The sequence below is a fragment of the Chanodichthys erythropterus genome, chromosome 11 (assembly GCF_024489055.1).
Source record: "Chanodichthys erythropterus isolate Z2021 chromosome 11, ASM2448905v1, whole genome shotgun sequence".
NCBI lineage: Eukaryota > Metazoa > Chordata > Actinopteri > Cypriniformes > Xenocyprididae > Chanodichthys > Chanodichthys erythropterus.
Window position 1 is genome coordinate 2502164 of NC_090231.1, and position 23045 is coordinate 2525208.

A 23045-nucleotide genomic window follows, 5' to 3' on the forward strand; every position below is an offset into this window, starting at 1 on the left:
TTTCGTGAAATTCGGAGTAACGGCCTAGGAGGAGTTTGAAAAAGTAGTTTTTCCAGAAAATTCGAAATGGCAGAAAAATTTTCATGACGGAAAATGACGTCATATGGTGCAATCGATTCGTCTTGAGCCAAGGAATCAGAGGAAAAAAATTATTTTGTTTCCTTACGGTTCAAAAGTTAACATAAACATAAGTGCAACTTTGGACAGCTGGTGGCGCTAGAGGGATTGAGTTAGAGACTCTAAATTTGCTATGGACACAGCTCAGACTGTCCTCTAACTGTGTGCCAAATTACAAACTTTCCCGCAAGCGGTTCTATGGGTTGTCATAGACTTCAAGAGCGGAAGAAGAAGAAAAAAAAGAAAAAAAGAATGCCAACGGATACAATAGGTGCCTCCGCACCTTCGGTGCTTGGCCCCTAAATAATAATTGTTAACTACCATTGTCTTTGTCAATAAATGTAGCAATGTATGAAGTACAACAGCTCACACAGTCACTTTCAAACTAAGTAGCTTCTCAATTCAGCAAATTAATGAACTTTAACCTGATGTGAAATCTGCAAGACATTATGAGCTATACTTAACTGCACGGATCACTTTTTAAATGCCTAGATTCTGCCCACAAAAACATGCCGAACAATGGTAAATGTGACCACATTTTAACAATGTAGAATTAGGTCAGAAATAATTGACCTGTTCCATAAACCTCCACCTCACATAGCGTGAGAAAAGTCTGGATTTTCGGAAGGAACATGTTCATGTAACGGCCGCCCATTCCACCGCACAAGAAACTGACAGTACCACCTGCTGGAACAGGCGAGGAAACGACAGCACATCTGGAGAGACAAAGAGAGAAGCCATGACAAATCAGGTGACCTGTTCCAATCCCAATCTGAGGATGCGTTCAGCGAGAAATTTCACCTGGGATTGTTGTTGCCGTTATTTTCTAAGGAGTTTCCGATGCGGATCTCTACTCCGGTCATGCGCTCCGGACAGCAGTCTGCTCTGTTGGTGATGGTCACTCTGTTAATGTAGTAATAATCCAGCAGGTCCAGCCTCCACCACGGGCTGAGCTGGTTTAGCGTGATGGAGCAGTGCAAGGCTTCACTGGGAGCGTATCTGATGCCGTCGATGGTGTTTGCGGCTCCACAGTGATAATATGTGGTTGACTGGATAGCTTTTCCTTTTAATGCCAAATTCTCTAAAAACAACAAAAACACATTTAAAAAGAGACAGTGGGTCGAGAAGAAATGTGTGAAGTTTCAATAGAACTTTAAATAGCAACACTTTAAAATAAGGTTCCATTTGTTAACATTAGATAACTACATTAACAATGACAACTACTTCTAAAGCATTTATTAATCTTAATGTTAATTTCAACATTTACTAGTTCATTAATTAAATCCAAATTTCTGTTAATAGCCTATCATTGTGCATCATTAGTTGTATTTACCTTCCAAGTTTTCTGAACTGCCCTGATTGGAAAAGACACCTGTTGAAAAAACAAAACAAACAAATATTTCCATTGATTTCTAACAAGTTGATTAATGTTGCATTTGATTCTTTGAATATTTGCATTAAAAAAGTGCTAAAGAGCATTTATCATTTATACTCACCAAAAAGTAAAAACAGGTAACCGAGTCCCTCCATCTTGTTTTTAAAGACCATTAACTGGATACTTACAGGTCACTGGAATAAAGGAAATCTTCAGTGCACATATAAAGTAATTGAAATTAGGCGACTTTTAACATGTGGATGACATACCGCACCAGTGATCTTCAGATCTGAAGTCTCTCCGTCTTCTCTCACTCTCTTTAAACATGCTTCCTTTTTTTTATTTGTTTGTGTCTTTGCAGCTTCAGTCTCCACCCTTATGAGATGCTCTCAGGCTTGCTGAATACATTTCACACATCACTGGACCTCCAGAATTGCTTTTCTCTGCTCACCTTCACCTCTCACATCAAGACTGATTTACAAAACAAATCTGCCAAAATGAAAATGAGGATCTTTGAGAATCTCAAGCGTCAGAAGAGAACAAAATAAATGACTGGTACTTGAGATTCATTTTCATACAGTTTTCTTTTCCGTGCTTGTCTACATCCATCTAAATGACTGCTTAATATACAAGTTAAAGGGAACATTTACAATTTCTGTTTGTGTTTTGCAAACTCAGCAGATTTCACCCATCTATGACTTTCATTAATAGGATCAGTTCCTATATATTTATTTAATTAGGATGCATGCTTTAAAAAATGGACTGAAGCACAGGCTCTATTCTTCAGCACTGGTGACTCACAAAACTCAGACAACAGAAACCCTTTAACCCTTGTGTTATGTTGGGGGTCAATTTGACTTGTTTAGATTTTCTAGTTGGAAATACTGGTTAACCTATTTTTTTTCTTGATATTTTGTGACTTTTTCTCATTTATCAGCATGTTTTTTGACATATACAAACAAAATTACTATTACTATTACGTTCGTGATGTTCGCGGGTCGATTTGACCCACATATTTTAACGCTCTAAGGCAACTGTACTGACCCAACATAATAACATTTCTTGGTTATATTTTGTTATTTTATTTTTTTACTACCTTATGAAGCTAAAAAATTAGGTTTTCCACACTTATTTCAATACAGAAAAATATTTTGTCAGCCACAGATGGTAAAAATTACCTATCATTTATTTTTTCAAGCTACCTGATATAATATTAAACCTTTGTTTTGTTTTTTTTTCTTGAAATTTTGTGACTTTTTCTCATTTAGGGTCATGAACATGCATGCAAAGTTTCAACACACTGATGTGTTGTGAAATGTGCATACAGAAATTTTATACGTTCGTACTGTTTGTGGGTCAATTTGACCCCCATAGGCAACCATTCAAAATCAACTACAGACCCTAAATTCAAAACACTTCTGTGTTGTATGTCAGAACTCCTCAACTCTAGTACTGATGTGTCAGTGTCTTAATGAGTTTAACTGCTTTTTATTTTCAAAGTTTGTGGAAATATAAAGTTGTTTTACCTGTTAATTATCTATCCCACTTTTTGAGCATAGATATTAAAATGACTTTTTGAATACTTCAGAGCACAGACTTAAGTTTGGTATCTTTTTAAAGGGAAAACTTCACCAATTATTGTAGAAGTAAAAAGTAAAAAAAAAAAAAAAAAAAAAAAAAAAAATTTGTAAAAGTAAAGTTTAAAAAAGTTTATGAAAATTTAATATATATATATTTTTTATATTTTATATAAAATATATATTTTACAAAACATTTTCAACTCTAAAACATCAAGAAAATAAAAGTTTGTGTGCCGAATTTTAGGTTTATATCTCAAAAAAACAAGTTTTAGTAAGACTTTTTGTGCGCAGTACAAACTTTTTCACTAGATGACATCAAGACTCCACTGGTGACTCTTCGATTTCCATATATGGTTTGAGTGATCTGAACCATATTTTCCATACCTTTCAAAATATTTATGAAGTAGACATCCTATTCATTAGAAGTTTGGGGAGTAATATTAATATTTGATTTGAATTTGATCCCTAAAACACATGAAAAAAAACATAAGGAAAGAATCAGAGCGTGTTATAGTTTGGCACCCCATCACAAATGAAGAATCTATTGCTATTTATCTATTGCTCTGTCATATATTTTGAAAATCAGTCACAAAATATGAAAACTACAGTCTGAAAGCTTTCAAACGATTTATAGTTTGTCAAGATTACTTAAGGTTTAGACTAAGATATTATTGTTATAAATGTATAATGGTAAATGTCCCACAGGTCGGGGGAGGGGCCGTCTTAAAAATAGTGGTTAAAAATATTTTTATTAATCATAAATTCAGATATTTATGCTTTGTAATGTGTGAAAAATATTGATATTAAAAGTTAAACATGATTGTATGTTTTTTTTTTTCATAATGTGATTTTTGGGGAATTGTATAGAATCCGATTAGGCCATAACGAGTGTACAAAGAAATCGAACAGTGCACAAGGGTTAAATCCATCTCTTAAGATATCAGCATCTTCAATTATTACAATCCAGTTTGACTTTCCTTCATATATGTACAGAAGTTCTTAATGAGAATTAACAGAGGTTTAGATGTTGATGTTTTATTGAAAATGTGTTGTTTGATTCCAATATTCTAGATTCCACATTTCAAGTAATTCAAAACCATCATGGTGAACAGTGCACATCTGAATCAATATATTTATCGGCTTTATATATTGGCCTAATTTTCTTATCAGGTTGAAAATGATAACATAAAAAAATGAACTTATTGACGATATGGTGGCTGATATATCGTGTGTGATGTTAGTATCTTCTGCACATGAGAGTTGAACCCGCCTTTCCACTCCATCAGCCCGATCACTGATCATTTCCATGTTGTTTTGTGTGTATTTGAATGATGTAAATCAGTGCTTGAGCTCCACATGAGTCCATCACCTACTCAAACCTCAAACAGTGAGCCGAAAGCTTCATAACGCTCTCAGTCTGTGCACTTTTTTGGCTTTTTGTCTCTCACACAGATGTCAGCGCCACTGCAAGCTATGTTCAGAAAGACTGATTTTGTGACAAGGATCAACAGGAATGTCATTTTTTTCTTTTACATGCACTCGTATTGGCATCAGTGGTTCATGTGGAACATTTCAACTGCATTAAAGGTTCTTTATAATGGAATTTTAATTTAGAATATTAAAATAAGAAAATAAACAGTTCTTTTTTAGAACTGTTGAGGTTCCAAAATGATTCTTCTATGGCTACAAAAAAACTTTATTTTTAAGAGCGTACAGTAGCTGTAATTGCTGGTTTGTTCTTTTGTGAGGTAAACGTTTATTTAAATGATTTAAATGTTTTTCGTTGTTTTGTTAGTTACTGTCATAATTCTCACATTAGCTTGTGCTATTCTAAGCAGTTTTTGAACAATCTCATGTTATTCTCATGCTGTGCTGTAGTATTTTTCATTAGTAAGTTGTACTCTTTGCCGTTGATGGTTCCATAAAGAACCTTTGACATCAATGGAATCTTTCCATCGACAAATGGATATTTATAGTGGAAAAAGGTTCTTTAGATTATTAAAATGTACTTCATAAGACAAAAAAGGCTATTTTAAGAACTTCACTGAGAGTCATGATTAAATGAAAATTCTAATCAAACAAGCATGGACCTACAATCAATTTCAGATGCAAAAGAGAATTCACAAACTCATTTGTAAAGCAAATGGTCCCTGTGACGGTTGAAAACATCCTCAATGCATTTCATTGCTCATAAAGAATATCAGTGAGTGCAACGGTCACTTAGAGCATTTACAGTAATTTGAGGTCGAATGTGAACTGCGCACGTGCATAGAGTCTGCAGTCTGTCTCTCTTCATGTATGCATTTTTTTTTTTCTGGGCAACAACGTTTCAACTCTGCATTACATGAGCAACAAAATGAAGATGTGTGAATGAAAGATGTGTGAAGTTCCTATCATGAGAATGAAAACAGAAGCAACATTTCAGTCTCGCCTTCTGCTTATGCATTATTTATGGTTGATTTTTGCATGTATTTTAACTCTTGACGTGCCAAATCATGATTTAGATCAGTCTGATGATTGTCATTTCTCCCATCAAATAATGCAGCAGTTTTCTTTTTTTATCAACACTTGATAGTGGGTAAGTTTCATTAAAAGAAAAAAGCAACAGAGAAAATCAGGTTTTTGTCAGAGACTTTGTCCAGATGGAATTCAGAATGATGATCAAAACACAGATGGAGTAGATCAAGTCCATAAATGCCCACAAATCTTCACAGTCGTTTCCTCTTCATGGGTTCGACATTTCATTCAGTAACGTTAGGCAGTTTTGATTTATATGCTGTTTAATGTTGATAATCACGTTATTTTACATTTTCTTCTTCTTTGCCTGTGTTTTCCAGTAAAGACTAGAAGGTATACAACTATGACCACCCGGTGGTCTTTGCACAAATCAATATTGCATCATTTAATATTTATTAATTTAATTTACTAAATGTATTTGCAGTATTGTAACGGAAGGTTTAGGGTTGGGGTAGATGTAGATGTTAATAAAACACAATTTGTAACAAATAGCAAATTTAATTTACTGTTATTTATCCTGAGATTTTGCCTCACTTCTGGCCGTAGCTGTATCCCTTCTAGCCACAACCGTGTTTTCCAGAGATTGTGTACCCTTTCAGTAGATGCGTAATAGTGTCCATATAACTACCATACAACAGTGAAAACATGGATCGCTGGAAAACTTCTCAATGGTGCGGAAATATTTAATTTAAGGACAAGGAAAATGCGTAAGCTACGGCATGTCACAACAATCCTGTAATTTCCTGGCTTCTTTACTAACAATAGACGAGGTCAACATCATTTACATAGGCAAAATTATTTTAGGCTCTTCTATGCATAGTCAAATGATTTGCACAACCAAGCGCATAAAACACTTTATGATCAAACATTATTACAGGAGAAATGATGAGCGAGTCTTGAGAAGTTAAGGTTGATAAATTCTGAAATTATCATTTAGACACACACACACGAACCCAAGAAACAGACTCTGGTGGACAAGACAAACAACTTCTTGAAACTCAGGTATCTTCTAGAATCCTCAATGTAAATGAGTAGGTACTGTAAATGTTCATGTCATCACACTGCATTGCACAATCATTGTCCTTTAGAACAAAACCACTGATTACAGTAATACTCAAGATATTGACAAGCATATTTAAGAACACTCTTGAGAACTTTTACTGAACATTATCATTAATAACAAGTCAGTGTTGGATGTTTTAGGATGTAGAAGGAACACTGGATGTTAGAAGACAAACGGACACTTGCACAGATGTGAAGTTGCAGCCAATCACCTGAGGTGTACATGTCATGTGACTAAAATGACATCATGACAACACTGAAAACACAATAACAACACTTAAGGTCTTTGCATCTGACCGCTTGTCTACTTACATGACACATTTCCAGCATTTGTTCAAGTGTTAGGGGCGGGGCCATGCTCGGGGGCTCCCATTGCATCATCAAACCCCCATTTTAGCTCCGCCCAAAAAATCCTGAACACAGAATTGGTGAAAAACTTCACAATTCAACACTACACAATTCAGTCTTTGCAATGTGTTTCAGCAATACATTTGTAACATTTATAACGTGTTTAGAAACAATTCTCAGAATTGACTTTACAGGGACTTTAAAGTCACGATCATGCCGGAAAATTAATTTAAACCTGCTTTCGCGCTGCCGCTGATCCAGAGAGAGCAGCACTCGTGTAAGCTATATATCTGAAGCAAACAGCTTCACAAACAGTGTTTTCAGCTCACAGTATTACTATTCCTTTGTTGCGAACATACGAAAATATGTTAAAAGTTTATATTCCGGATATAAACACCGATGTTGCAGCAGTCGCAATCAAAATGTACGGAGCCCCGGACATGACATGCAGGAAAAAAAGCAGGCTAAATCCTGCGCATGCTTTACTAAGTCATTCCCTCAATTTATAAATCCTGCGCACGTTTTAACGAATCGAGGGAAAGAAATAGTAAATCATGCGCAAGATTTAGTAAATGGAGGAAATGACTTAGTAAAGTGTATGCACGATTTACTTTATTTCCCTGCCATGTGCGGGGCTCCGTAAAAATTAGTAAATGATGAGTAATAATTTCAAATTATTTTTTTAGACAAAGAATTTGTTTAAATAATAATAATAATAATAATAATAATAATAATAATAAATAGTTTAATACACTCATTTATAACATTAAAGGTGATCCTGGCTGGAGTAACTTCCTGTTGACGTTTGAAGTGTTGTCAAACAAAACAGAGGCTAGCTAGACCCTCCCTTAGGCTACATATTATTTAGTTTGGTTGTCTAATGTTTTGTTTTCAGAATCTTGGGAGAACTGTCTGGGATGTAAAATGTATCTTACAATATGTAAAATTAATCTTACAGACTAATATGAAATGTCTTTAAGATGAAGTTACATTATCTACTAAGATCAAGTCACAGTATCTACCAGCAGGTGGTGCACTGCTTCCTAAGGGATGTTTCCTCTCCGGACAGGAGCAACATATGTGCTTGGCTTTCTGTGATGTTCTGAACATTGTTCAGTAAATTCTGTTGAATTCTGCTGATTTCTCCAAATTATGAAGAACGAATAATAATAATTAAATAAAATGCTAATCCAATTTATACTTCAAACTTGGCACTGTGTACTGCAAATATTGTTGACTCTTGTGATAATCTGCAAACAGTGATGCATTATGATGAAATCCTCATTCACAAGTTATAATGTATTTTTTTCCATATGAGAAAATATTTTTCCATATCAGAATTGTGCAAATCGGCATTCTTCTTCTTCTTATTTTTTTTTAATTCTATGAAATGTTAGAATTACTCTCTGATGAGGCATTATGAGTCATTTTAAACATAAAATGTGAAAACGGAGGAGGAGAAACAGTATCATGTGACTAAAATGACACAGACAGACAGAAGACACACTGATATGTAAAGCTGATCTAATGTGTCTCTCATCTCTATCATTCATCGAAACATCCTCAGCCGAAAGCAGAAAGAATCAGGAAGCGCTTGAAATGAACATAAGGGTTTTCTGCAGGAGCCTGTCACTTTTACTGGGTGAGTAAAACATCTTCCATGTGTCTAATATCTTAGTGATTCCAGATTTTTCTTTTAGACGCAGAAACACTTTTCCTAAGACCCAAAAATATAAAATATTTAGTTTTTGTTGTTTTCCAGTAAAAATATCTAATCCCTAAAACAAAAAATAAGATACACTTACTATGACTGTTTTTCATACCCTAATTTTCATACCCACAAACAGTTTTTCCCCAGTAGTTGTAAGTGTAAATCTAACAAAATGTTTTGGCTTCAATTTAAAAGTTTCTCTCTGTGTTTCTCATTTTTTTCGAAAGGGTTTTTCTCAGTTCAAATGAAGGCGAATGGAGCAGAAGGTTAGATTTTGTGAGTTAAACACTATTGCATGTCTAATTCACATTAATTCATTTTAATCTAATCACAATTTATTTTCTTATATTCTTTAACAAAAGTACCATATGTTTATAACATCAGCTATATGTGCTCCTGTTTACAGTCACTGGCGTGTATAAATTATGTAATTTGACTAAATATTTGACTGTGCCTTAACAGATAGTTGGGATGAGACATGTAAAGCATCCATACTTCATTTGTTTTTGTTTTTTCCTGCCATTTAGGGTTGATCTAAAATCAATTTAAATAATTGTTCTGCAGTTTCCACTAACAGAAAAAACTGGAAGAACAAGCAGAAAAGTGTGTAAAAGAATATCTGTAAAACAGTAATAAATAGTTCCACACACTGAATGTCAAATCTGCTGTACTCATGAATATGTAGTTTAGTTGCTACTCAGTCCCTCAAGCCAAACATAATTTAAGCAACATTTAGGCTCTGTTTCCACCTGGTATTAAAATGCATTTTGGATGATGCTAAATATAGGTGTAAACGGGTGTTAAAAGTTTTGAGCTTTTGACCACTTCCAGAGAACACATATGACCAGATTGCTTTCGTAGTGGAAACGCTCATGTGTTCGAACAGCCACTAAAGTCTGCCTACTCTCCACTGACTGACTTAACGCGTAAATATTTTGGGAAGCGAGCTAGCCAGAGGGGATTTAAACTTTGTTAGCTGAAGAGCCAAATTTTGTTTGAAGATGAAAAATGTACACAGCAGAATCAGAATCAGCAGAGTACATATGATCCCTCTCTAAGGGGCCGTTTACACAAAACCTTTTTCAACTAAAAATGTAAAACTTTTTATGCAGTTTGGCCATCTTTTTACACAACAACTGCGTTTTGGTGGCCTGAAAACGCAGACTTTTGAAAATGGGTTTCAAAGTGCAAGTTTTTGAAAATGCCGTTTTGAAAACTGCAAAAACGTGAATGTGTGAAAACGGTGATGTCATGCGTATTACGTGTTTAATCCATCCACCTTATTTTCCAATGTAAAAGTAAGGTGTTTTTGTGAATGTGCGAGACTTCCGATTTATTAGCCGCTATAGGGAAATAACGAGAAGAATATCAACATGCAGTAAACTGTAAAAATAAGGTGGATAGGCATGCCTGTTTGAGTGCATAGGCACGTAGTCTTTGTTTATAAAGTGACATCAGCAACTATTTGTCTGGCATGCGTAATACAGCATTTTTAGCCATTTTCACGGATCTGTGGGAGTGGGGATAGTTTTGATAATATTGTCATCTGTACAAAGAATTTTTTTTTTTTTTAGTACATTGTTGTTGTGTAAATGTAAATGTACCCCTCAGGGGTCTGAGGCTGATTTGGGGCCTGGAGAAGTTTTGACATGCCCTGACATTTGTGCTTTTTTCAGTTGTTCATAAACATATTAATGGAAAAAGTGTCATTACACTTTATTCATCACAAACTAGGCTACAATAATATGGGAGGAACATGTATGTACATGTATTTGTATTTTTGAAGGAATAATGTTTATGCGTGGTTATTGAAAAAACTAAAAGCTTAAGTCACTAAAATAAAGCCAAAAAATATATATATTAAATCTGTGTTCACAAGACTTCTGGGTATTTGAGGTTGTAGACTAGAGTTTTTGCTTCAAAATTATTTGAAGATTATCATTCCTACTCCTTCATATAAAAAAATAGAGAGATTTAAATTTTCTAAAACATCTTTGGTCAAGAAACACAGTATGCGTAGAGGTGTGAATAATCATGAATAATGGGTGATTCTCACCTGAGAAGACAAAAGAATTGCATAAAGAGCTCTAATGAGCTGCATAAATAATGAGCTCTTTCAGTCAGGTAGGCTGTGAAAAAACCCTCTGTGATCATGTCTCAAAGCTCATCATGGTGTAAATCAAACATACAGAAAAAACAGCAGACTGTGAAATATTATTACAATTTAAAATAATGGTATTCTATTATTAAAATATAATGCATTTCTATGATACAAAGTGTCTGAACAATTATGTTACCTCTATGGCATTTCATATAGGCTTTTAGCTTAAAAGCATACATATTTGGAGAAATATTGATGGATTCTCATGTTTATGTCAATTTTCTATACAGAGGAGTATTTATTCATTATTTATTGTCGTCACTGTGAACGCTGGATACTGTGTTTTCAATTCATACTTGCAACCGGAGGGCGGAGTCCACAAATGCCAATGCTAAAGAAGAATAGGCAATCCAGGAAATAACTGAACTAACAGAGGCAAGAGATCGCTAACAATGGCTATTCAAAACACTTTTCAAGACAATAAATACACGACTGAGACGATGAATGCATGTATTGCCTCTGAATTTGAGTCTGAATAGCGCTGGCTCCGTGGGCGTGGCCGCATTAGCGGATAATGAAGTGAATCAAGGTCTTCTGACATGGCTCTCTTTTCATACAGATTACATAAACACAGAAGGTTTGTTTTTTATTTGACTTATACGATTTAAAACCTGACATTTCAACGTTTCTTTAGACACAAGTCTAATTTTTTTGTGATTAGTATTCACTAAGTTAATTTTCTGAGAACTATCAGATTGGACTTCGTTCAGAGGGAGACGAGAGATCACGCATCATGTTAGTTTTCTTTATTTTGTACACAAATATAAGAAGATATTCCACAGATTAAAATGGTGTATAGCTCTTAATTGTATGTGCAACATTGACCGCCGACCCAAGGGAGTTAAAGTAACACTGAAGCATAGTTAAAGTTAATGAGATAATTAAGTGATTAAGTGATGATTGAGTATTATTGATGAACACCTGCTGTTAACAAGCAGAATCACTGAAGAAAAGAGAAACACAAGAACTACAACTGACTTCAGCCACAGCCTTAGATGAAATCAGCTGAAGATAAAAGAAGACAATAAATCTTTCAAGATCACAGCAGATGTTCTTTTTGAGAATTAACAGAGGTTTAGATGTTGATGTTTTATTGAGTTTGTTTACCAAAACACAATTTGTTGCAAAGAAAGCCAGAAATAAAGATGATCATGTGATGCAGTTTTCAGCATCATAAAGTAGAATAATTAATTAATCTCACCAAAAGTGGTTATTTTTTATTAATAGTTTATATTCATCAGCAATACTTTTTCAATTTAGAATTTTTAAATTTTTCTTTGATTCTTCTTTGATTTTTCTTACTGATGACAAAACAGAAGACGTCACTCAGTGAAGCTTTTATTCAGGATTGCAGCGAATGGCTTTGATCAAAACAATAACAAAAGCAGTGTTCTCCATTGCTTTAACCCCATAAATGTGAACGGCAAATAATCTGTATATAAATATTCTGTTTGACTGCGGCAGTACAGTATAAATACTCAGTGCATATTAAACGATCTATATCAGACAAAGCAAATGTGGTAAAAACAGTGTTACTTAGACTTGTTGCAACGTTACTGTAGTCGGCACTGCATCTTTTATTTTCATTCTCTCTGAAAAGCCTGCATTGAACCGTGTCTTGTTTAAAAACAGAACGTAAAATGAAGGGAACAAACGAACTGTGTCTTAGGCCCTGTTTCCCAGATTGTGCTTGGTAAGTTTTTTTGTCTTCAAACCTTCAAACTTGAGTCATCAGCCGACAAAGTTTAATCCAGTCTGGCTAGTGTAATTTTCCATAATGTTTACACGTTATGTCAGTTGGCACAGAGTAGCTGGTCTTTAGTGTCTGTTCGAACACATGAGCGTTTACACTATGAAAGTCCAATGCGTTTTCTACTACCTCTGGAAGTAGTAGAAAGAGGACAAACTCAAAACGTTTTACAGCCCCTTCACACCTGTGTTTAGCGCTGTCCACTTGTGATCTGATCGACCAAAACACAACTTAATACCAGGTGGAAACAGAGCCTTACTCACACATTGATCTTCTTCTACAGAGGCGTCTTTCATCGCACTATTATGCCATAAGATGTTTTCTGAACTTGGTTTCAATAAACTCTGTTTACAAGAAAGTTTTGAGTTCTGAAACTTACAGAATATTTTTAAAGTACAATGACCTCTTATATGTCAAAAGATTTGATTTCTCAGTTCATGACCCCTTCAATGCATTAACTAATGTTAACCAATTTGAAAAGTGTCACCATTTTATTCATTGAATATTTAAAAGGCCTCTGGAAGGCAATCTAGTCAAGATACAGGAGCAAAACATACAGCAAAAAGTCTTATCTCAGAAGATGTTGTATATGACAGTTCAACGGCATTCTTATTAGCGGCATACGTCTGCAAGATAACATACAGTAGGTCTTCAGCATCATTTTGTCACATTTTCCAGGAAATTTGGCACTAAGAAGAAACGTCACACAGTCATCGACATATGGCATCTGGTTTGCTGAAAAGGCTGTTGACGGTAAACCGGGTCTGGTGAAGTCGTGGTCCGCGTGCTCGTCAACTGCTAATCAGACTAACCCGTGGTGGAGGCTGGATCTGCGTGATACTTACCGAGTTACTAGAATGATCGTTACTAACATAAACGAATGCTGTGCAGAACGAATAAACGGAGCGGAGATTCGCATCGGAAACTCTTTGGAGAACAACGGCAACAACAATCCCATGTAAGACCCTCTTTCACCTAGGAGTTAGGGGAATGTTGTACTAACATTATTGGAATCTTTTAAAGGGGTCCTATATGCTTTTTACTATCTTGATCTTTCTTTTTTAGTGTGTAATGTTGCTGTTTGATCATGAAAAAGCTCTGCAAAGTTCCAAAGTCCCTCCAGCGGGATATATTCTCTATATCAGTGTCAGTGTTTCTGAACTCCCTGAAATGCCTTCATTGTAGTCTTGAGTTTTATTCCAGGAACGAACATGTCACAATATTTCTAATTTAAATAATTCATATGCAGAATAAAGGGGCGGGGCTTGGTTGAGTTAGTTAGTAGTGTGTTGAAACTGGTGGTTATGGTAAGGGGCGGGACATTTCCCAAACATGCTCAAAGGGCTTGACCAATCAAAACACACTGCTCCAGCTGACCAATCAGAGCACATTGTGCTTTTCAGAAGGAGGGGCTTCATGGAGACAGGAACTAAACAGAGCGTTACTGATTTTTTTAGAATGCAAGTGTATTATCATGGCAGTGGCTTAATATCCATAGAAATCCCTGATTCCTCATGCCTATCTGAATGATGTTTTCTGTGTCTCTGTAGATGTGATGTGATTTCTAGTATTCCTGCTGGTGTTTCATCCACCTACGTTTGTAACAATATGGAGGGTCGATATGTGAATCTGATCATTCCTGGAGATTCAAGGATTCTCACTCTGTGTGAGGTGGAGATCTATGGAGAAGGTCTGATCAAACAAACTGTGTTGAAATATGTCCATGTATTACTGATAATACATGCTCTCAGTAAAACACATTTGTGTTTGACACTAAACATCATTCATCCTCACTGCATGTAAACTTGCATTTAATGTCCTCTGGGTCATATTTAGTTTTACTTTGTATAGTTTTGTTGATGATTCTTGAGGATCTGTCCATGTTGCGTCTGTTTATTCTTAAAGGTGCAGTAGGTGTTCTGGGAAAATGTTAACTTTAGCCTGCTGGCATTGTCCCACACTCCCTGCAAATCACTATCCAAAACCACACCTCATCAAGAGTTTAATCATCTGCTGGTGGTGGCCTTATGAATCCATGCACCAAAGGTGTGGATGTTGTAGTTTGAAAACATAACAAAAGTTTCTGATTAGAAGCTGTCATTGAGCCAATTTGTAAAGGTACACAAACTGCATAAGCTACATTATGTGTTACTATCAAAACACATCAAACTTGAATCATACCATGAACTTACCTGTCCAAAACCATGGCATTATCTTTCAGACCCTTTGACTCCAACAGTTGTCTCCATTGTGGAAAAACAACACCGATGTCATTTCAGGGTTTTAGCTCTTTTATGATCCTTTATGATCCTTATGAAGACTGTTTTTCTTTTGGTCGATACATTTCCAGTGCCATTTGTTGGTTCAGAAGGAAGGTTAGGCTATTGCTGTTTGCCTGTCATTCTCATGCTGACTCTACACCGCATACAAGAAACACACTGAAGACGTATGATGTCTCCATGAACAGGCTGCGCAGTTGTATGCAATCACATGTTGTTTGACAGGGAACAGGTGCTATTAAACCGTTCGGAACGAATGTAATGATTTAACTAACATTTTATGATCATGCACCTTCTGCAGTTGATATATATTTATAAAAATACATTTAGACCACTTAAGTGATTGCTATCAGGATATGAGGAGACTTTCAACCAGCATAACAAAAAAATGTTTCTGAAGAGAATCACCTATTGCACCTTTAAGAGACAGATGAATTTGCACCAGAATAGTTATTATAGACAGTCTTTGATGCCAAAAACAAAAAAATAAGATGTAATGATGTATATTGGGATCCTAAAAATGCATGATTATATATATATATATATATATATATATATATATATATATATATATATATATATATATATATTTATCCCTTGTGCGGTCTTCAGGGTCTTTTTGACCCGCAAATGATGTTTGCTCAAATAAAAAAAAAAAAGTTATCTTTGTCCAAATGGCATGAGACTTTGTACAGTAGTTAACACTTTTAAGATCTACAAATAAAAAAAAAATAATAATTGGAGTGATATCTTGTTTTTATGTGAGTGTAAAAAAAAAAAAAGTTACGTTCGTGGTCTTCAGAGACCCCGGGCAACAAAATGTAATTTTGTAACAATATAATATAATTTTTAAAAACCAAATGTTGAGTAAAAACATTAATAAACAGAATAAAATTACATTGGTTTTTTACCCCGAAGACCACGAGTGTATATATATATACATTTTTTATTTTTTATTTTTTACTCTGCTGTCTGCGACCAATCAGGATCACTGATCTACATCACGTGTGTTTTTCAGGTCCTTGTTTGAAGCAGACGTTTGTGAAGATGAAACTGAAGGCCAGCTTGAGTCTGTCTGAAGCTGCAGTGAGAGTCCAGCTCCTGATGCAGGTGAGAGAGAGAGAAAAACCTACAGAAATCTGAGCACATTCATAACGGTTTTAAGAGATGTGCTCGTTTCAGCTGGAATCTGCTCTGGCAGGAAGAGGGATCTCTAACGTGACGCTGCGCTGGTCTCAACTGCCCAAACAGGAAGTGATGCAGAAAGAAGCTGCACCTGGTGAGTAATGAATGTTGATTCATTAAAATTAATGCATATGTTACAAACAAAATGGAAAGACGTCTTTATGATGTAAAGAACTTTTCATTTACAGCTCAATGTGCTCAAAGAAATGATGTCGGGCAAACCTAAACACTCTTCAGATCCTATTTGATGTTCTTCATCTTTCATTTTTATTGCTTGAAAGTTCTCTTTTCCTAATGATGAACTATTTACTGCAATTTATAATTTACTTATTTTTTATTTTATAACACTTTCTGCTTTTTATGTATTGTCATCTGTTATTACACTTATATAAAAATAAACCAAATGATGCATTATATTGTTTTATTTTTAATGTGCACATTTATTTTTTTTAACAGTCCTTCATATTCATTTATTTATTTAACATTAATTTATATTGATTTCTTTTATCCAAAGGCATTTATAAATGAGGAACAAGCAGAGCCAATAATATTATAAGGTAATTTATTGAAGTATTAGTTCATTTTGAAATGAAAATAATCACCTTACACCTTATTCTTTATCATTTACTTCTTATATTCGTCTTTTTATGACATACTGCCCTGAAACCAAGCTAAAACCTACCCTTATGCCTAAAAATCCTTTCAGTCAGAAACCAGCATACAACAAATCGGGGCCTGGGGTGACACGGGGAAGGGGAATCAACATAGAGATGTATTATATAGTCACAAGGTGACGTATTAACCATTAACCGTTATTTGGTGTTTTAGGGGTTATATATAACATCATAAACAAATCATAAATGAATAATTTTACATCATATTATGATCTGGGGCTGGTTGCATAAACCACTTAGACTAGTCTTAAAAGACACTAATGTTTTTCTTGAAGAGTGGTCTTAATTTTTTTAAGTCAGTTACATAAAAAGGTAGATTGGTGTAATTTAAACTGGAAAAATAACATTGATTACCCCTTGGTTAACTGCAAGTTGGTCAAACTAGTTCTTAAGACATATGTTTCAAACAGTTTATATATATATATATATATATAAGAAGTTATTGGAATCTTCATTTTATTTGTTTTGGGGACTAAACAAACATTTATTTCCCACAAATCTCATATAAAATGTGTTCATTATTATGTTACATGAACCTTTTGCCATTCATTTCTGTCATTTCTACTCAATTTAAAATAGTTTCAGCTTGAGTTTGTTCATCACTAATTCAATTTGTACTTTTGAACTTCTGTAAACCCTTCTCTTTTCCATGAAAAACAACACTTTGCAAATTTATGAGAGGTTTTTTTTTTAGAAAATGAGTTCATGATTAGGACATGCAAATCATAACTACGTATTTGAGTGCTTATTCAAATAAAGCTAAACACTAAATAAAGTAAAGCATTAAACATACATGTTGCCAATCTTGAAAATATATAATCATCTCTTACCTTCTTCAATGACCTCTTCTGTTAAAGTCCCTCTAGAAAAAGGGTTATATTTTGTTTTACTGCAGATTTATCCCTCTTTAGGACATGCATAAATACTGCTATAATATTTAAAATAATTAAATTAAAGCAAGATATTTAAGCTCTTGACCTGGAAAAAAAAAATAAAAAAAAATAGAATAAAATAACCACGCAATTAATGGTCTCTTCACTCAATTTGCCACATTTGGTCAAATCCATGTAGAAAAAGGGTTGCAATGTGTTTTACAGATAAATGTATTGTATTATACTATTAAATTCAAATGAATAAATAAATGACACAGTTTGAAAATTTGAATGGTCTTTTACCAGCTTGAACTGAGGCAATACCTGTAGAAAATATTCAAATATATAGACTGAGTTATATACCTCAAGAACTGCTATTATATTTCATTTATACTACTGAAACACTTCTGAAACTAGACACATTTAAGTGATGGCTATATAAACAGATAAACTATTGAAAATTTCATCATTTTAATGGTCTCTTACTGTTTTTGTTTGCCTCTTCTTGAACTGTGGAAGTCTCTGCTTTGTCTTACTGATATGATTTACACCTCCTTAGCACATGCATAACTACTGCTATAATATTTAATATGATTAAATTAAAGCAAGATATTTAAGCATTTGGCTTGGAAAAAAAAAAAAAAAAAAAAAAGAAAAACATGCAATTAATGGTCTCTTCACTATGGAAGAGGATTAGGGCCAAGCAATAATAAAAAAAAAAAAAAAACATCTCGAGATTAAAGTTGTTAAAACTTCAAAACTTAAACCAAAAACCAACCCGATCTCACGGCAATTCATACGTATTTTACGAGGTGGCTAAATCGTATGAATTCATACGACCTCACTCGTACTAATTCATACGTTTTTTGCTAAATCGTATGTATTTTACGAGTTGACAAATTCGTATGAATTCATACGAATGACCTACCCCAAACCCCGCCCCTAAACCTAACCGTCACTGGGGTTTAGACAAATCGTACGAATTCGCACGAGTGAGGTCGTATGAATTTTTACGAAATAGCCACCTCGTAGAATAAGTACGAATTGGTCGTGAGATAGCGTTGGAAAAAACTTGTTAAATGATGAAAAAAAGTTGTTAAATTGAGAAAAAAGTCTAGATAAAATGTTGAGAATAAACTCGTTAAATTATGAGAAAAAAATCATTTTTCTCATAATTTAACGTATTTGTTCTCGTAATTTAATGAGTTTATTCTCAACATTTTATCTCGACTTTTTTCTCGTAATTTAACGACTTTTTCTTCGTAATTTAACAACTTTTTTCTCATAATTTAACGAGTTTATTCTCAACATTTTATCTCGACTTTTTTCTCGTAATTTAACTACTTTTTCCTCGTAATTTAACAAGTTTATTCTCAACATTTTATCTCGACTTTTTCCTCATAATTTAATGACTTTATTTTCAACATTTTATCTCGACTTTTTCTGCGAAATTTAACGGCATTTTTCTCATAATTTAACGCATTTGTTCTCGTAATTTAACAACTTTTTTCTCATAATTTAATGACTTTATTCTCAACATTTTATCTCGACTTTTTCTGCGAAATTTAACGGCATTTTTCTCATAATTTAACGCATTTGTTCTCGTAATTTAACAACTTTTTTCTCATAATTTAATGACTTTATTCTCAACATTTTATCTCGACTTTTTCTGCGAAATTTAACGGCATTTTTCTCATAATTTAACGCATTTGTTCTCGTAATTTAACAACTTTTTTCTCATAATTTAATGACTTTATTCTCAACATTTTATCTCGACTTTTTCTGCGACATTTAACGGCATTTTTCTCATAATTTAACGCATTTGTTCTCGTAATTTAACAACTTTTTCCTCATAATTTAATGACTTTATTTTCAACATTTTATCTCGACTTTTTCCGCGAAATTTAACGGCATTTTTCTCATAATTTAACGCATTTGTTCTCATAATTTAAAAACTTTTTTCTCATAATTTAATGACTTTATTCTCAACATTTTATCTCGACTTTTTTCTCGTAATTTAACAACTTTTTTCTCGTAATTTAACAGGTTTATTCTCATTTATCTCAAAGTAATTTTTCTCATAATTTAACGTATTTGTTCTCGTAATTTAACGAGTTTATTCTCAACATTTTATCTCGACTTTTTTCTTGTAATTTAACGACTTTTTCCTCGTAATTTAACAACTTTTTTCTCATAATTTAATGAGTTTATTCTCAACATTTTATCTCGACTTTTTTCTCGTAATTTAACTACTTTTTCTCGTAATTTAACAAGTTTATTCTCAATATTTTATCTCGACTTTTTCCTCATAATTTAATGACTTTATTCTCAACATTTTATCTCGACTTTTTCTGCGAAATTTAACGGCATTTTTCTCATAATTTAACGCATTTGTTCTCGTAATTTAACAACTTTTTTCTCATAATTTAATGACTTTATTCTCAACATTTTATCTCGACTTTTTCTGCGACATTTAACGGCATTTTTCTCATAATTTAACGCATTTGTTCTCGTAATTTAACAACTTTTTCCTCATAATTTAATGACTTTATTTTCAACATTTTATCTCGACTTTTTCCGCGAAATTTAACGGCATTTTTCTCATAATTTAACGCATTTGTTCTCATAATTTAAAAACTTTTTTCTCATAATTTAATGACTTTATTCTCAACATTTTATCTCGACTTTTTTCTCGTAATTTAACAACTTTTTTCTCGTAATTTAACAGGTTTATTCTCATTTATCTCAAAGTAATTTTTCTCATAATTTAACGTATTTGTTCTCGTAATTTAACGAGTTTATTCTCAACATTTTATCTCGACTTTTTTCTTGTAATTTAACGACTTTTTCCTCGTAATTTAACAACTTTTTTCTCATAATTTAATGAGTTTATTCTCAACATTTTATCTCGACTTTTTTCTCGTAATTTAACTACTTTTTCTCGTAATTTAACAAGTTTATTCTCAACATTTTATCTCGACTTTTTCCTCATAATTTAATGACTTTATTTTCAACATTTTATCTCGACTTTTTCCGCGAAATTTAACGGCATTTTTCTCATAATTTAAGGCATTTGTTCTCGTAATTTAACAACTTTTTTCTCATAATTTAATGACTTTATTCTCAACATTTTATCTCGACTTTTTTCTCGTAATTTAACAACTTTTTTCTCGTAATTTAACAGGTTTATTCTCATTTATCTCAACTTTTTTCTCGAAATTTAACAAAATTTTTCTCATAATTTAATGAATTTGTTCTCATAATTTAACGACTTTTTTCTCATAATTTGATGACTTTATTCTCAACATTTTATCTCGAATTTTTCCGTGAAATGTAACGCCATTTTTCTCATAATTTAACGCATTTGTTCTCGTAATTTAACGACTTTTTGTCTCGTAATTTAATGACTTTATTCTCAACATTTTATCCTGACTTTTCCCGCGAAATTTAATGATTTTTTTTTCTCGTAATTTAACGAGTTTGTTCTCAACATTTTATCTCGACTTTTTCCGTGAAATTTAACGACATTTTTCTCATAATTTAACGCATTTGTTCTCGTAATTTGACTACTTTTTTCTCGTAGTTTAATGCTTTATTCTCAACATTTTATCTCGACTTTTTTCTCGTAATTTAACAACTTTTTTCTCATAATTTAACGAGTTTATTTCTCAACATTTTTGAGAATTTAACAACTTTAATCTCGAGATGGTTTTATTTTATTATTGCTTGGCCATAATCCTCTTCCGTACTTCACTTCTCCATTTGCAACATCTGGTAAAATCAATGCAGAAAAAGGGTTACAATGTTCTTTACAGATAAATATACTGTATTAATATTAAATTAAAATAGATGATACATAATTAAACATACACAATGTGAAAATTTGAATGGTCTCTTACCAGCTACATCTTGAACTGATGCAATACCTGTAGAAAATATACAAATATATAGACTGAGTTAGAACTGCTATTATATTACATTTATGCTACTGAAACTCTTCTTAAAGTAGACATATTTAAGTGATGGCTATGTATATACATAAACAGATACACTATTGGAAAATAAATCATCACTTTTATTGGACTTTTATCATTTTCGATTGCCTCATCTAGAACTGTAGAAAAAGGGTTATGCTTTGTTTGACTGATATATGATTTACACCTCCTTAGCACATGCATATCTACTGCTATAATATTTAATATGATTAAATTAAAGCAAGATATTTAAGCATTTGGCTTGAAAAAAATGCAATTAATAGTTTCTTAAATTCTCTATTTGCAACATCTGCTAAAAATCAATGTAGAAAAATGGTTACAATTTGCTTTACAGATAAATATACTGTATTAATATTAAATTAAAATAAATAATACATAATTAAACATACAAAATGTAAACATTTGAATGGTCTCTTACCAGCTACATCTTGGAGTGATGCAATACCTGTAGAAAATATACAAATAGACTGAGTTATATACCTAAAAACCTGCTATTATATTACATTTATACTACTGAATCACTTCTGAAACTAGACACATTTAAGTGCTTGTCTATAAACATAAGCAGGTACATACTGGAAAATAAATCAACACTTTTAATGATCTCTTACTGGTTCTGATCGCCTCTTCTTGAATTGTGAAAATCCCTGTGAAAAAACCCCACTGTGTTTCATTGATATAAAGGCAGATTTATGCTCTTTTAATCCACACAAAACTACTCAGCACATTTAGGCTTGACTTTACCCAGGAAGAGAAACAGGTATTTGTGGAGCTCTGTGAATCAGTTCCTCTTTATGTTCATAAATATAACACTGCCTTGCACTCTAAAGAATAATATTTAACAAAATTTTAGCTTAATTCAAAAGTGCTACCCATGATTATTTAATAATGCAGGCACTAAACAAATTACTTCGTATCATTACATAAAATACAAACATAATCAGCATTAATGCAGTATAAAATGAGGTAAAAAGAACAAGTAATATGTACAATATTAGAATAGTACCTCCTTTTTTATTGCGTTTTGAAATGGTCCGAACAAACCAGCATTTGTTTGTCAGGGTGAATTGTGTCATATGGAGAAGGTCTGAATTATATGATTGTGATTCTCCACCCCTCTTTTCTCCACCCAATCCACCGCTCACCTCCCTCTCTCCCGGATCATTTACTGTAAATAGTCATTTCAGGGTTATTTAGGCCTATATTTTTCTCACCTAAACAACTACATTTTTTAATTTTCGAATATTGCAGTGACAAACACCTATAAGACTGTTGGACTGTTGCATTTCTACAATGTCTAACATTTGTATGCATCCAATTAGAAAATACATGACCAATATCCTCCATCAACCTTGCATTTTTTTATTTTTTTATTTATTTATTTATTTATTTATTTTTTGAGGCAAAGAAACAGATCAG

The 23045-nt window shown here is 33.2% G+C and overlaps 2 protein-coding genes across 2 annotated transcripts; one reads left to right on the forward strand and one right to left on the reverse strand.

Annotated features, from left to right (window-relative positions):
* Positions 1–537: 537 nt before the first annotated feature.
* Positions 538–1819, reverse strand: LOC137030193 (fucolectin-1-like). The gene is made up of 5 exons (XM_067400376.1): positions 1762–1819; positions 1451–1489; positions 919–1198; positions 691–833; positions 538–554 (listed from the first exon to the last, which is right to left on the reverse strand). The coding sequence occupies exons 1-5, from the start codon at positions 1817–1819 to the stop codon at positions 538–540; spliced, it is 537 nt and encodes a 178-aa protein (XP_067256477.1).
* A 7145-nt stretch (positions 1820–8964) lies between these two features.
* On the forward strand, positions 8965–16187 carry LOC137030194 (fucolectin-1-like). Its single transcript, XM_067400377.1, has 5 exons — positions 8965–8976; positions 13269–13579; positions 14172–14311; positions 15919–16010; positions 16083–16187. The coding sequence occupies exons 1-5, from the start codon at positions 8965–8967 to the stop codon at positions 16185–16187; spliced, it is 660 nt and encodes a 219-aa protein (XP_067256478.1).
* The last annotated feature ends 6858 nt before the right edge of the window (positions 16188–23045 follow it).

Coding starts and splice junctions, on each gene's coding strand:
- LOC137030194 (XM_067400377.1), top strand. Junction 14,312..15,918: donor GGTGGAGATCTATGGAGAAG/GTCTGATCAAAC, acceptor TGTGTTTTTCAG/GTCCTTGTTTGAAGCAGACG. Junction 16,011..16,082: donor GAGTCCAGCTCCTGATGCAG/GTGAGAGAGAGA, acceptor TGCTCGTTTCAG/CTGGAATCTGCTCTGGCAGG.
- LOC137030193 (XM_067400376.1), bottom strand. CDS start 1,819: ATGTTTAAAGAGAGTGAGAGAAGACGGAGAGACTTCAGATCTGAAGAT. Junction 1,199..1,450: donor CAGTTCAGAAAACTTGGAAG/GTAAATACAACT, acceptor TGTTGTTTTTAG/AGAATTTGGCATTAAAAGGA. Junction 834..918: donor AACGGCAACAACAATCCCAG/GTGAAATTTCTC, acceptor TTGTCTCTCCAG/ATGTGCTGTCGTTTCCTCGC.